The sequence below is a fragment of the Centruroides vittatus genome, unplaced genomic scaffold (genome assembly GCF_030686945.1).
Source record: "Centruroides vittatus isolate TY-2023 unplaced genomic scaffold, ASM3068694v2 contig_2433, whole genome shotgun sequence".
NCBI lineage: Eukaryota > Metazoa > Arthropoda > Arachnida > Scorpiones > Buthidae > Centruroides > Centruroides vittatus.
In genome coordinates this window covers 271,567-287,764 of record NW_027121533.1, presented here as the reverse complement: position 1 = coordinate 287,764, position 16,198 = coordinate 271,567, and the positions used below count along the sequence as shown (strand labels likewise).

Below are 16,198 nucleotides of genomic sequence, written 5' to 3'. Positions count from 1 at the left end.
TTTTCATCATCATCTTGAAATAATGAAATTTAAAATGTGATTATGAAAAAAGCACACAGAAATGAAGTTTAACAATAATTAAATTTAATTGCAGAAAATTATGATGATAATTTTTACTATTTATGACAGATATATATAAAAAAATCAACTTTAGGATGAAAAGGTTGTCCACATAAAAAGAGTTTATATGAGTAGTTTAACAACATAAAAAGATGACAATTTTCTTTTTGTGTATAGTGATGTTCTTTGAGTCTATTTCTACAAAATGCTATAAGATAGTGTATTTTGTAACAATAACTCTGCACATGGAACCATTCATGGTGTTGATAACAAAAATTGAAAAAAACAAACGTTTTCGAACCCTTTCTGGCTTGCATCAGTTTTTGATGCATCAGGTTCTTAACCGTTCTGGATGGATGTTTGATTAATTGCATTCTGTAACTTTTTGTTTGATAATTAAGATTACTAAATTTATGTGGTAAATGTGAAATACATCATTTTCTAGTAATGGATGTACCACGGTCTAAAATATACACAAAGTGAATCATATATTTTACCTTTGCTTACATGTTCCTTCAAAAATCTCCTCTGCAATCGTTTTTCTGATGCATCCATTTTATTCTGTCTTTTGAAACTAAATGCTTTAAGCTGAGAACGTTTCTGTACTTCTGTCATTTTATCACTGTCTAATATTTCTTCACTGTCTGATGTATCTGAGCATGTACAGCTATGTCCATTCAAAGAAGAATAATAGCCTAGACGACATTTCCGAATTCTCCAACGATAACCATCATGAAAACATTCCCATTTCTACAGAAAATGAATTACATTTATTTATTTATTTATTAGAATAAGACTTTTAAATAAATATACATAAAATTTTCAAATGTAATGTAATCATAATTTACATAGAAGAGATTTTAACAAAGCACATGAATAAATGGTTACATAAATTAAGATTGATTAACTTTCCAAATTTTTCTTTAAAATAATTATATTTAATTACTTCATAAAAAAACTCAGTATGATATATTCTGAAAAAACTTTAAAGAGTTACTTATTTTAATGGTATTTTACAAATATTTACATTAATATTACAAATAAATGGTATTACAAAATAAAAGAGTATCTTTTATTTTGTAATACCGTATTTTCACAGAATGACTGGCATGCTGCATAAAAACAGGGTAGTCCAGCATGCCAGTTAACCTATGACTAAAATACAGTGGGTGATCGGTTAAACAGTTCAGACTGAACAAATTAGACAACAAACACTTTTGCAAAGATTTTTATGTTCAGATAATGAACACCTAGCAGAACAAACACAAGAAGAAGCAATGTTACATTTAAGATTTGTAAAACTACATTTTAATGGTATCTATACATGGTTTAAGGAACGAGACTTTCATAGTTGTATACATAATTTTTTTTTTGCACTAGTTAATTTCTGTTCTCTGAATTTTTGTAAGTTGCTTTTCTGAACTTTTTATTTAGAAAACTGATATAATTATGGGGCCTAAAAAAAGTGGAGTGTCAAGAATTCTATATTACTTCAACAGGTCTACAGTAGATACAATCTTAGCTAAGAAAGATACAATCAAAAAGACTCAAGCAGATAAAGAAATAATGAAAATTGCATCTGAGAAACAAAGATGTGTCATCCATGAAAAAATGGAGTCATTGCTTTTAGTTTATTATTACATGTAAATAAACATAGTAAGAAAGTTTCTTATTTATTTTTAGAGCCTCCGGAACAAATTAATCAAATTACCACAAAAATCTATGGTATACTGATAATCGGTTAACAAACAAGATCTTGGAATGGTTAACTGATCACCCAGTGAATAAAATTAATCAGATCTAACAAAACTAGTTGTTAATTAAATGTTAAAGAAAACATTCTTCTGAATGCAATAAAATAACAACATTAATTTGACTTGACTGACTTAAAATCAGGAAGAGTTTTTGTTTACAAGACAATAAAACAATTAAGGACTTGGTGGTGGTGGTGGTGGTGGCAGCAACCGTAAGTCAGTGTGAGCTACACTGACCATCCACCCCAACTTTAAAAATAACAACTTCCTATCAAATTTCACACAAAGCCAATATTAATCAGTGTAAGATAAAATAAAAACAAACAGATTAAATTTAAGAAACTCTTTGTAAATTGTGTTTTTGAATGGAACAACAATAAAATACACACACACACACACAAATAAAAACACCATTTTTGGAATTCCACAAGCATTTTACTCATTAGAAAGAAAACAAAATGAAGAAATTAAACATATAATTGTAGTTTTTGATGTAATGCTGACAGTTTCACAGTTCTAGAATAAAAACTTGTTTTTTATAACGTGCATTCTACAGAGGGATGTATAATCTCACTTAAACAAGCATGCAACCATTCACCAATTTTTAACATACAGAAATATCTGATTTTCTGATTCCCCAGATAGTCTAACATGCCAGTCGTTCTGCAAAAATATGGTACAAATATTACAAAATAAACAATACCATTTTACAAATACTTTAACCCTAAGCTCTAGAAACTTCTTTCTTTGTACCTGGAGGATAAATTGTTTTTACCTCAGGCTATAAGGTGAATTTGCATAGCAAACCCAGTCAAACAACTTTTCCTTCAGCCAATTCCATCTTAACCCTTCGTCACACGCGCTCGGTCAATTCGGCACCAAATTAAAAAATTAATTAATAAAAATTTAGCGTCGAAAAACGGGTATTTTTACTTTAATTCAGTTTATTAATATGTTTGTAATCAAATTCAGTCAAAAAAGTTTTAATTTCATCATAATTTATTGATGATTTTAATTTTTTAATATTAGAAGGTAATTAGCATAAATTACAAAGTGTCATGTTTCATCTTTGCTCCCGTTCAAGTTTATTGCCCTAGACACGCGCTGATGTTTGTTTTTACTTCTACTGGTGATAAGGCTTTTATTTCAACCTCAACTGTTTTGGTTACAGAAGATGGGGAGAAGGGTGTCACGTGATCGCTTACCTCACATTTTACCACAGAAATTACCTTACCTTGAAAGTTTTATTTTTTTTCTCGATTTTAATTATTGTTAACTATTTTTTATTGATGGATTCTCATACTTATATGTGTTATGAAGTTGCAGATATTTTTTTTATTAAGTTTTACACATTTATGTTTTTTTCTTAGATTTTTATATATAAAATATATGAAAATTCAAATATTTATTAAAAGTTATCAGAAATGCTAAACTATAACTACAGTGTGTTTTACAATATTATTGCAAACAGATATCGTCAATTATTTTGTAAACATATTTATAATTTTAATTTTTATAAATTATTTAAATTGATGCAACGCGACGTGCTCAGAATCAATTAATTACTGTCGTGCGTTACTTAAGATGGCAGTAGGACTCGATTCAATTACTTCTTCATTTCAGATGTTAATTAGAGAGTGTTATTTTAATATAATATTAAATAGTGTATGTTTATTATAATTAATAAATCTATATAGGAATAATATATATTAATTACTGAGTGTATTTAAAAACTAAAAAAACGGAACAAAAATATAATAGAAAAAAATGTTTATACAATACCAAAATGCTTTATACATCTATTCTACTTTCAATACAAGATTTATATAAATAATAATTAAGATAAACAGCATAAATTGGTAATATTAAAAAAAAATTATATTATATATTATTCATTTCTATTGTTCGTTTATACATTTTACATTATATAATGCTAAAACTTTATGTACATCTTGTATTGCAAGAATTATAATTAGAGTGTGCAAAAAAGTTAATTTTTTTATTTTCTAGGTTAGGCATATGGGGTTGCTTTAACTAAAGCAGACAGAACCTTTTGGATGCAGTATCCAACAAATGAACGACATTTATTGATATATATATATATATTATATATGTTATATATATATAATATTATATATTATATATGTTGGATACTGCATCCAAAAGGTCCTGTCTGCTAAATCAGTGAAAGCAACCCCGTATGCCTAACCTAGAAAAAAAAAAAAAAAAAAAAAATACAGAAAAATAGGTAACATAAAAAATGAATACGTTCATATAGTGTTAACTTTCTAATTGTGTTCTTCCACTCAGGGAAATGTTGTGATGGTGTCATAAACACTTTATAAAATAATTAAAAAACACCATTGTAAGAAATTAAATTATTTCCGGTCAAATTTCAGTTTATTAGAAGTAATTCACTTTGAAATAACGCGATTATAAACAAAGAAGCGCGCGCGCCACCGCTGCAGCTATTTTTAGTAACAACGACTGGCGGGAAATTTGAAAATTGAAATCCGAGATAACGCGCACCATAGTGCCGATTTGACACCAATAATTAATTAAAAATAACGGAACGCTTTAAGCAAAAAATGAATTGCGCATCGTAAAATTGAAGAAAAATTAGACAGGTAATAATTTTTTCAGATTTTTCAGACAATTAGAATTTTTACACGAACTAATTAAAAATCGATTGGTGCCGAATCGGCACTAGGCGCGTGACGAAGGGTTAAACAGATTAAGTTGATTTTGGCTGATTTCATGTTTAAAGAGTTTAAACAAATTTTGGGTTTAAAATACTATATTTTTTTTATGCTTTACCTTTTAATTCATCTAATCATACTTGTATTGAAACACCATTCATTAGACTCCTTACATAGAGTTAATTTTTCTATCAGTCTCCAAACATTGTTAAATTAATCAAAAAGCAGTTGTATCAGGAATTTCATATTTTCCAAACATACTGCAGAAGGTATTTTATCCTTCATGAAACACTAATGTAGTTTATCAATTATATTGTATTTTAACAATGAATGTATGTATGTATGTATGTATTTTAACAAATTAAATGTAATTTTTATTGTATTTTAATTTTCATGGTATTTGTTGCTATTTGCAACTTTATAGTTTCATTTTTTTTTTTTGACTTTAAATGGGTTTGTTGTAACAGTGGCAGTAATCATGCATTCATCAGAATGCTACTGTAAGATTACAAAAATAAAAAAATTAAAAAAACAACAAAATGTTCAATATTCTACCTGAATAATACTATATGCTCTTCTGTTACTTTAAGCCATATTATAAAGTTTAAAAAAAATTCTCTTTTGTTCATTATTTGTCTAACCATTTGTTTCACACAAATTACTGATACTGAAATACTCCTCATTTGTTTTGTATATTGTATATTTAACTTTGATTTACAAATCTATTTAATTACATAAAAAAATGTGAAAAAGTAAACTTATTTGTCAAATACTTAGCAATTCTATGGATGTTTTTCCTACATTTATATTATTATAATAATCTAAAAATAATAATTTTTTAATACAGTTATCAAATAATAAAATTTATTAGTAATAAACAGATTATTTACCTGAAATGGTTTACAAGGAGAAGCAAAATCTTCATTTTGACATTCTACTGAAAGTCTTTCATCTTTTGTAAGTTTTGTTTGTGTTGGAGACGAAAGTTGTCCTTTCAAAGCTTTTCTCATTGCAGGTGTAATTACACTAATATTGAAAAAAAATAAATTTTTTAATCTACAAGAAAATAAACATCATGCAAAAATAAAAAATATAACTTTAATGAATAATTTATCTAATATTTTATAATTTTCAATGTCATGTTAAAGCATATAGTGTGTATGCTAAAAACTAAAAGTTGCCACTAAATCTTATTCTAACAAATTTTTAATCTCATAACATTTTCATAATCATTTCATTCATTTTACAGAAATTTTCCACAAAATTAAATATATCCCTTTTTTTCAATAGTAAGTATATTTCCCACAACACATTAATTAATCCATAATTATGCTACATAATATTAAATAAATTTTGTTAATTGTGTGAACAGAATAAATTATATGGATAAGTATAATTAATTATACAGTGGTTCAGCGAACAAACATATTGCTCAATTACAGTAAATTACTTCATGGAAAAGCAACCTGATGTAATCCACTAATTATTTAGCTTATTGCTATGCTAATATGTTGGGTTTTGAGATGTTTGGGCCATATTTTCGCATAATGTCCAGCATGTCTGTCTATCTGGGAGACCATGAAACGAGATATTTCCACATGGTAAAAACTCGCATGCCAGTTTATCCTGGGGAATGATGGCATGCTGATTTAAGTGAAATTATACATCCCTCTCTAGAGGGTGCATTAAAAAAACTAACAAGCTTTTATTCTAAACTTGCAAAACTGTCATAATCATAGTCTTTGATATAATGCTATGATTAATTTCTTCATTTTGTCTTCTTTCTAATGATGTAAAATACTGGTGGAATGATAAAAATGCTTTTTTAGGTTTATTGCAATTTGATTTAAAATAAACATTAAATTTAAGAAACTGGCAGTAAATTATCTGGACTTACACTGATTAACATCTGCTTTGTGTGAAATTTGAAAGAAAGGTATTATTTTTAAGGTCAGGGTAGATGGACAGTGCAGCCCTCACTGACTAACTTCTACTACTACTAAAGTCAATAAGACATTAATTGTTTTATTGCACTGTAAACGAAAACTCTCTTCCTGATTTTAAGTTGGTCAAATTATAATAATAATAATATTTAGTGGCTGACTACATCTCTAACACTATATTTATGGAATTCAAAATCATGTATAAAAACACAGTGTTTGTGACATCCATGCCAAAAAATTTTACGGCACGGGTGCCGCAAGCACTGTTTTTATACATGATTTTGATTTCCATAAGTATAGTGTTATAGGTGTAGTCTAGCCACAAAATACCATATGACAATTCGTTTATAATTAGTGATTATGGCATTCATGGAAATTGGCCCACTCACTCTGCTCATGTGCCAAACTTCCATTCACGACATAATTGCCTATATTATAAACTAATTGCACAATATACTATTATTATAATCGAAAAAATGTTTTCTTTAATATTTAGTTTTGTTAGATCTGATTAATTTTATTTTTTAGTTGCAGTTTAACAGGCATGCCAGTAACGCTGGGGTTTCCGGCATGTTGGTCTATCCTAGTTATATGTGGCTTGCCAGTCATTCCGTGAAAATACAGTATATGTATTTCATTCCCTTTTGGAATTTTTTTGGCCATTCTTCTTGAAATAAAATGTATTTTATAGATATATTACATATTCATACATATTTATACATACATACATACATATTTATACATATTCAATTTCATTGATAAAAGAAGGTGAAACATACAAATATATATACAAGAACATGGTATATATATATATAAATTTTTTGAAACAGACTCTTAATTTTTAATAACTGCAACAGAAAATAAATTTTATTATAGCATATATATCTTAAGTCAAAATCTATGAAAGTAATCAAATCTTTTTAATAATAACTTACATTGAAGTATATTTAATAATATTCTAAAGTATTTTTTGAATAAAGTATTTTTATTTTTAAAAATAAAATTCCTTAATTAATTTGAAAATTATTTTAAAATAATTACCCTCTTTCAATAAGAAAAGTATCTCTCCAAGACTTTTTATGCTTCACTTCCCCATGACTATGACCAGATCTAATTAATATCATGGAATTAATTAAAAACAGAAATTCCTTATACAAATAAATATTTATATGAGACATGTTCAGAAGGTAAGTGTACTGTAACCATAATGGGCTGTGGTTTTTTGTTTTCTGAGGTTTGGCAAAACTAAGTGGCAGAGAGAGATCTCCTGACAAAGCGAGCATCGCAAGAACATGGTAGTACGTAAACTCATGTTGTAGTGTCCAGTTGCGTGAAAGATGTCGGTAAGAAATCCTGCCAAGTGCAAGCCACATGTTGTGATCCGCTTCCTACTTGCGATAGGAATAACACCTACCAAAATTTTTTCGTGAATCAAAACAGTTTACAGCAAAGGTGTTATGAACAGAACAAGTGTGTTTAAGTGGTGTAGGAAGTTTAGTGAAGGCAGAACAAATGTTCATGATGAACAGAGGAGTGGAAGACCTTCCATTTTGACTGATGAGTTGGTGCAAAAAATCGAGGAAACTGTTCGTGAAGACCTCTGATTGACAGTAGATGAAATTTCTGCAATGTTTCCACAACCTCCAGAACTCTCTTATACGAGGCAAACTGGAAACAGTACACAAGATGGGATACCAGAAACTGTGCACAAGATGGGTCCCAAAACAGCTGACAGAGCAGCACAAGAAAAATTGGGTCAATAGCACCCGCGAGTTTCTTGAGTGACTTGAATTGGAAGGTGAGGATTTTCTGAGCTCTATTGTGACTGGAGATGAAACAAAGGTGGCTCATTACACACCTGAGTCAAAAAGACAATCGTCACAGTGGCGTCACACCAATTCCCCATCTGCCAAAAAATTCAAAACCACAATTTCGGGCAAAAAATCTAGTACACTTATTTTCTGAACATGCCTCGTATTATTAGAAATTCACATAAATAACTAAACTGATATTAGTTATAACAATTAAAACATTATAGAATTTAACACTAACAGTGACTTCTAATGATTATATTATTACATAATGTATAGTCTTTATAAAAATTAATTATCAATTAAAAATTTATTGATGAACAAAATAAGAACAACATTGCAACTTTGAAAAACAGCATAAAATATTAGAAATTTACATTTAAAATAATAAATGATTAATAATAATAGTTAATAAAATTATCAAAAGCTTTTTATATAATAATTAATTTTATTGCTCAATGTTAAAATTTTTATATAATACCATCTTCTATTTGTAACCAGATACAGCAATACCTCAGTTTTCGTCAATAATCCATCCAAAAACAATCAGCAAAATCCAAAACAAATGATAACAGAGGCAATTATTTCCATATGAATAAATGTAAATCTAATTAATTTGTTCTAGACACTCAAAAATACATACCAAAAATACATTTTATAGAAAATAAATATAGTGATCAATACTAAAAACAATAAGAAATTAATATAAAATGAATATAAAAGACTAATACAATGACTTCCAAAACAGAATCACCATCTAACAGTTTTTAATTGATCCAAATTAATAATAACTGTTCAACATCTTCAATTGTTTGTGATCTCTGTTTCGTTAGCACATTTACTCCTTTCACTACATTAGCCTCTTTTATTGCTTCCATTTTTGCCACAATGGAACTTATTGTGGATGGCAACTTCCCGTACATGCAGCTGATTTCAGCAATCTTAATGCCATTCTCGTATTTTTCAATGATTTCTTTCAACTCAATCGTGTTCCTGGCATTCTTCTTCGAAGGGATGCTGGCTGTGAAAACTTTCTTTGGTTACAGGATGGAGCAAAGGGGAAAAGAAAGTAATGAAATTGTTTGGCTAGATGCATGGGGTAATGCTCACACAATGAGAAACAATGCCACACTGAGCAGGAAAATGCGTGGGTTGCCCTTTGTTTTTACAAAATTAGCAGCTATGTCATGTGGGCATGCCGACAAAAACCAAGACAAATTTTTCATAGAAAAAATTGACAAAAACTGAAACCAATGATAACCGAAGTCAACAAAAACCAAGGTATCACTGTGGGATTATTACTTGGGCTATAACAAGTCTAATTTAATGATTACATGTAAAGCAATTTGGCTGTAGGTAGGTGGTTAGGCTGTCATCTAATGATAAATTTAATTTTTAATTTGAATTTACAATAGTAATCATTATCGTAAAACTACAAACAGTGGCTTCTTTAAATTATTTAAATCACTAAATTAGTGCAGTTGAGATGACAAATAATGATCCTTCTATTTGCCACTGACTTCAGAGACCCAAGTAAATGAGAATTTTTACATTCGGAAAAGTGTTTTATTTTCCATTGATTTAACTTTTTTACAAAGTACATTTTAGCCAAATTACCTGTTTGGCCCTCCTCAGTATAAATTTAATAAATGTCCAGACATTCACAAATTCAGCATTATTCTTTTTACTGTACATGAATTGCTTTTTTACAATGTAAACACCATTAGTTCACTTTTCTATGAAATTAAAAAAGACTTCTTACATTTATAAATTCTGCATTATTCTTTTTTAAATTATATGAATTACTTTCACTGTGTACATGCCACTAGTTCACTTATCCTGTTACTATAACTAGTACATTTCTATTGATTGTACAACCAAACTATCATTATATTTTATAAAATTTTAGTAATTAATATATTACAAATAAAATTATAAGTTGAAAACTGTTTTACATCATATAAACATATAATACAATAAATACTTACACAACCCAATTATAGGCATCTTTTAACAATGGAAGAATTGACTTTCCATCCATATGTTCTGGAACCTGAACACCTGCAATATCGAGGAATGTTGGTGCAATATCTAAATTCAGAACAATATCACGTATCCTAAAAATTAACAAGTTTTTGTTAATTTACTTATTTCTAATATTAAAATAAAAAAGTTAAAAGTTTATAAAGAATTAATTATTTACATTATAAACCTTAACTTCAATTATTCAAAAAATATGTCTATCTCTAGCAACAAATTACTTTATATCAATCATTTAATTAGCCAGATTATAGCCCGATATTTAAGGCGATCGTTGGTAATTCATTATATACTCATCGGGCTTAGAGATGTTTATTATGAATACAAAACAAAAATTATCATCTTTGATGTCTTTCATATATACAAAGAATGTACCTTAAGAATTATTATTTTATCTAGAGTTCTTATTCATGAAAATGATAATGAGATTGACATGTATGTTTTTAAAATTGTATAGGCCTAGTTCACATAAAATAAATACAATTTCAATGCTTAGCAAAAAATTATTTGGCTTTCAATAATCACAGAATATTCACAATTTCTTTAAACTTAATTGCAATTAAAAGTTTTAAAAAAGTTTGGGACTGGAATCAGCTTATATACATATACATCAAATCTAATTCCAAAATTTATATATTGTCATTCTCTAATTATATAAAATTATTATATATAAACTTTAAATATGTAATATAATCAGTTTGCCAATGTAATACTATTACTTTATGATCTCAATAAATTTTAATAATAATAATCTATAAATGTAGAAAATGCTTATAACTAAAAAACTAAGTGTTTTGTATATTATAATAAAATCAAAAAAAACACTAAATTAAAAGCGAAAAAATAAATAAAAAGTAAATTTGTTAATTCATAAAAATATAAAATTAATTCAATTATTAAAATTTATATATTTTAATATTAATGTTCAATAAATGAGGAAACCAGAATCTACTCAAAGATTTTCAGAAAAAGTTAATTTTTTTAAAAAAAATAAGTTTAATACTTATCAAATTTAGCTTAACAGCATTTTTATATTTCAATTTATGTTTATTTCTTTTATATCAATGTGAACCAGTTTTTCCCATCTTTTGAAATTTCTCAAGTTTTATTATTTTATTTTAATGTCTAAAAAACATTTATCCAAAAATTCCTTAATTTCAGATATTCTAAATAAAAAAATACTCTTAAACTTTCTTAATGCATAAATCAGTAATCAGATTATCTGATAAATATTAAAAACAGTGTACTTAGTTATCCATGTTAAAATATACAAGTATACATATGATACACAATACAAATTTATAATTCATCTTGTTATTGAGATGGCATAAAGTAAACTTTTAGTGGACTTCAATGTAATAAATACTTTATTAAAGATTCAACAAAGCATGACTATACTTTAGTTAGTTCTTATATTTATAGCTAATTTAATATTTTTTATAAAAATGGAAATCATATTGTTGCGGAGACAAACGGCAACCAGTCGTTAGGAACACAAAGTGGTGTTTATTCACTCAGAGAACGTGCAACTGCTGCAGCTTGCAGTGCTGGAACAATAATTGTCCTCAACCTGAGAGCTCGCAATTATATACTGTGAGGACATGGTTAGAATATGTAAATGATAACAAATTACCATGTGTTCTCAGATCTAGAGAACGTACATACAAAAAAAACATCATCAAAGGGGTTCGAAACAGGAACCTCCTTCCGACAGGCAAAGACGCTAACCCCTGCACCATGAATGACACGGTGGAAAAGGTGAGCCGCGGCAATATTTTCAATTCTAAATAATCAACTGATAAATTCAGTTGTCTGTCAAATTTTGACAATTGAATTTTTAAAAATTTTTGTATATGTACCATCCATTGCCAAATATGACATTTACGAAGCAGACAATGTCAACATCAAAATTTCAATTGATTCAATCAAAGTAACTGTGTCAAAAACAACAGCCTTTTTTGATATTAATTGAAAAAATGATAAGTGAAACAAAGAGTAAATACCAAATTCCATTCTAAACTTGACAAAACAGTAAAAGAAATATATCAAATGATGCAACAAGTCTATGGAAATGATTATTTGATTTGTGTTAGTGTTTTTCAGAGGTTTTCTTGATTTTAGAATGGCAGTGTGATCATTGAAGGCAACACTTCGGCACACAAGTTGTGTGGACAATCAAGTCAAGAAAGTGCAAAGATTTATAGAAATCTGGCCATTTCTGGTAATTAAACTTTTGGATACACTGGGTATATATGAATATACTGACCAATTAATGTTTTCTTATAATTTGAAATCTACAACAATGTTTAATCAGTTTATAAACTGCACAAAACTTTAAAATAATTACCTGACACCTGTTGGCACTCTTGGTCCACGAATATAAAAAGGAACTCTTATATCAAATTCAAAAGGCATAGACTTGCCTTTAACCAATCCAAACTGACCCAAATGATATCCATGATCTGAAGTGTAGAAGATGTATGTATTTTCAAGTTCTCCAATCAATTTTAACTCTTTATAAAGCTATAGGAAAAATTTAATAAAGTTTTGGAAAAATACAAACATATTTTCCTTAAAATCATCAAATTAAAATTTAGTTTATTAAATATTAACAAATATTTATCTGATAATTTTCAAAGACTAACAAATAAAAATAATATTTAATGAAATTTATGTACACAGCATTTCAAAATTTACTAATTGCTTTTAAGTTAAAATTATGGCAGTAATTAAAATATTTAAAGTGTATATACAAAATACGTACACAAAAATTACAGTGTAAATTTATTAAATCAAATACAAAAATTTTCATATCACTCTACAATTATTATTGATATCAAAAAATAATGTTTAAATACAATTATAATCATGCTTATTTCTACTTCATGAAACAACAAATGTTAACTGATTTTAATATAAATTGATTGGGAAAAATTAATTAAAAACTGTAATTACAAATGAACAAAAACCTTTAAAATATTGGAGTGACAATTTGTTTTGAAAAATGTTTATATAAACTATAAAATAACTTTATTTATCCAATTCATTATTATTTGGGGTCACTCTGGAAAATTTTAAAAAATTGCCAACCATTTCACCAGTTTTAAATTTTTTTTTCACCACTTTAAATTATTTATTGCCACCAGTTTTACTAACTAATTAATGCAGATGCTGGCAGCCTTATCAGTTTGGAGTCTGGAAAGCAAAACTAACATGTTAAACTGTCACTTAAAAACAGGAATCATTTTTCAATAATTTTTTAATGAATAATTCCAAATAACATATCTGATCACAATGCTTAAACAGTATTTCACATATTCTGTCATGTCAAAAATTTTGTGCTTTAATCTACTGAATAAAAGAAAGATCAAAATGTATTACCCAGAAAAATTCCCCAAATTTTCCATCAGTTGATAAAAAAAATCCCCAATCTGAAAATGCTGGGCAGCATTAAACTAAAATTGCCTTTGGTTCTCAATGACACTTCCTGCTTTCCTGCCTGAACTTTCTGCTTCATGACATCACATTCATTAATAGTGGTCACTCCACCTTTCCGCTATAATGGGCATGAGCTGCTGTTTGCAAGCATTTGGCAATGACAGAGAAAATAAATGATGGCAGTGACCATATATATATATTGATAGTATCATGAAGATGAGTTCTATAATTTTAAAATATGCATTTTGGTTGTCTCCAAAATGCATATTTTAAAATTATAGCTATTATTAAGTTAAAATAAGGGTTCCAGTTGTAAAATTTCATCATCAAATGAGTTGTCTTGCTAATGAAACATTCAAAGCAGCCAAAAAAAAAAAAAAATTAAAATACTGGCTACCATTTGAAAAATTTCAAGACCATTTACACCATCATGCATTTTCATAACTTCTAAATTTTCATTCATAAAACTGTATAACAGAATAGTGAAACAAAACTATTGAACCACAGAGGATGTCATGCTGCTTTCCACCATAAACTATTATTACAAGCAGCTGTTTTTGTTGTTTGTTGATATGCACTTTGGCTGAAATATAAGAACACATTCCACAGGAATTTTTAAATAGATGCCATACTTGTGGGTGTACTGTACATGGAGAAATAAAAGAATGCATCCTAGATGTGTGGTACACAGGATTCCCATCACACTTGGACATTCTGCTCTTTTTCCTGACTCATGCTTTGTGATTCAATTTCATGCTGAATATCGAAATAAACAGACTAGGGTTTTATCACCAGTATTATATTGTTATCACCACTTTAATAAAAATATTGCCAAGTGGCAATTTTGGTGCTATACAGTACAACCTGATTATTCAATTTTTTCTGAACTGGAATAGAGAGAATTTTTTATATTGGCATGACAACTGATACTGAACATATCTCATAAAACAATGTTTCTAATCTAATAGATCTATAACATTCTTAAATTATGACAATCTTTCATATGGCTAAAAGAGAGTTGCTATATAATATATGGGAAATACTATTCTGAATTTTCTTATTTAATCAGTTAAAACTATTAAGATTCAATGAGTTTTTACATATTCTTTCTTATTTTTATTACATCAACAGAAAAAACTGCTTCTGTTTAGAATTTAAAAATAATTACTAAAATCACAAATAAAAAGTTAAAACATTTTCTGATAAATTCATAAGTCCAATAATTTATCTCCATTCATTATAACAGTTTAATCATTCTTAGAATTAATACAGTTTACAATAACTATAATCCTTTTCTAAACCATCAAAAGTAATCAGTTATTACCAAAACACAAATTATTTTCTGACAATTATAAAGCAGAAACCATTAAAATAAATTCTCTAACATAATAGATAGAAATTAGGCTTGTTAAACACATTTATAATGAGTATTATGAATAAACAATATAAAACTGAAACTATTAACAAGAACGAGAATTAGATATGCATTAACAAAAATAAACTTATCAGAAATAATTTTATTACTGCAAATTTAACTTTTTAAACTGAATAATCAAAAACTTTGTTGAGATATTAATAGGCAATTTTTATGGGCAAATGTACTTAAAATTTCATAGTCTGATGCGCAAAGACTTCTCTTTAGTACATTTCTTCATGGGTTTTTAGTTTTTCTTGTAAGGATCAAAACATTTTTAAATAGTATTTTCCAATCTGTTATTTATTTATGAATAATAATTTATTACTTTTTAGAATATTTATATATTTTTATGGTAAAACATCTTTCTAGACTTGCATAGTTTAGAAAAAATTTATCAAAATTAACAAAATGATATTTTACACTCAAAGTAATTTATTTTCTCCAATCTAATTTCTATTCTACATGCATTTAATTAAAAGTAGATTTTGATTTAACATTCTTATGGAATAAAGAAGTTCTATTTTGTTTATTACGAATTTTGTTATTTAATTTCAAATTACATTTAATACAGCAGATTTAAAATAATTTCATATGCAAAAATAGTGAATTTATTTATATATTTTACTAACCTTATCTACTGCATCATCAACAGATTGAAGTGTTTGAAGACGTTTCGTATGTAACATATCTGTAAATTTTATATGTAATGGTTCCATTTTTCCTGTATTTCTTAACAACCACTGTTTATCAGGATTTGGTGCATAATTCCAACTTGGAGTTCTAAATTTAAAAAAAAAAAGTCATTTTTATTAAAATAACTTCAAAACATAAATAATCAATTTAGTTATTAATGATGAATAAATCTAACAATACATCAGATTGTATTAAGTGAATTAAATTTCATTCAATTAAATTCTGAGAGAAATGAAAAGTGATTTCTTATTCCTAATAAAATTTTTATTAAAGAATATAATCTTTTTTCTATAAATCAATATATCTAAAATTTATTCTTGTATGCAATTCCTGAACATTTTAA

At 27.2% G+C, this 16,198-nt stretch overlaps 1 protein-coding gene across 3 annotated transcripts in view; it reads right to left on the bottom strand.

Moving 5' to 3' along the window:
• Sulf1 (Extracellular sulfatase Sulf1) overlaps nucleotides 1–16,198 on the bottom strand; it is a 107,989-nt gene that overhangs the window by 44,651 nt on the left and 47,140 nt on the right. For all 3 annotated transcript variants that reach the window (XM_067265751.1, XM_067265750.1, XM_067265749.1), the window contains 6 exons: nucleotides 15,792–15,942; nucleotides 12,655–12,830; nucleotides 10,256–10,384; nucleotides 7,498–7,566; nucleotides 5,404–5,539; nucleotides 558–810 (listed from right to left, as the gene is read on the bottom strand). In XM_067265751.1, coding sequence (XP_067121852.1) covers nucleotides 558–810; nucleotides 5,404–5,539; nucleotides 7,498–7,566; nucleotides 10,256–10,384; nucleotides 12,655–12,830; nucleotides 15,792–15,942 — 914 coding nt within the window. The remainder of the gene's footprint in view (nucleotides 1–557; nucleotides 811–5,403; nucleotides 5,540–7,497; nucleotides 7,567–10,255; nucleotides 10,385–12,654; nucleotides 12,831–15,791; nucleotides 15,943–16,198) is intronic.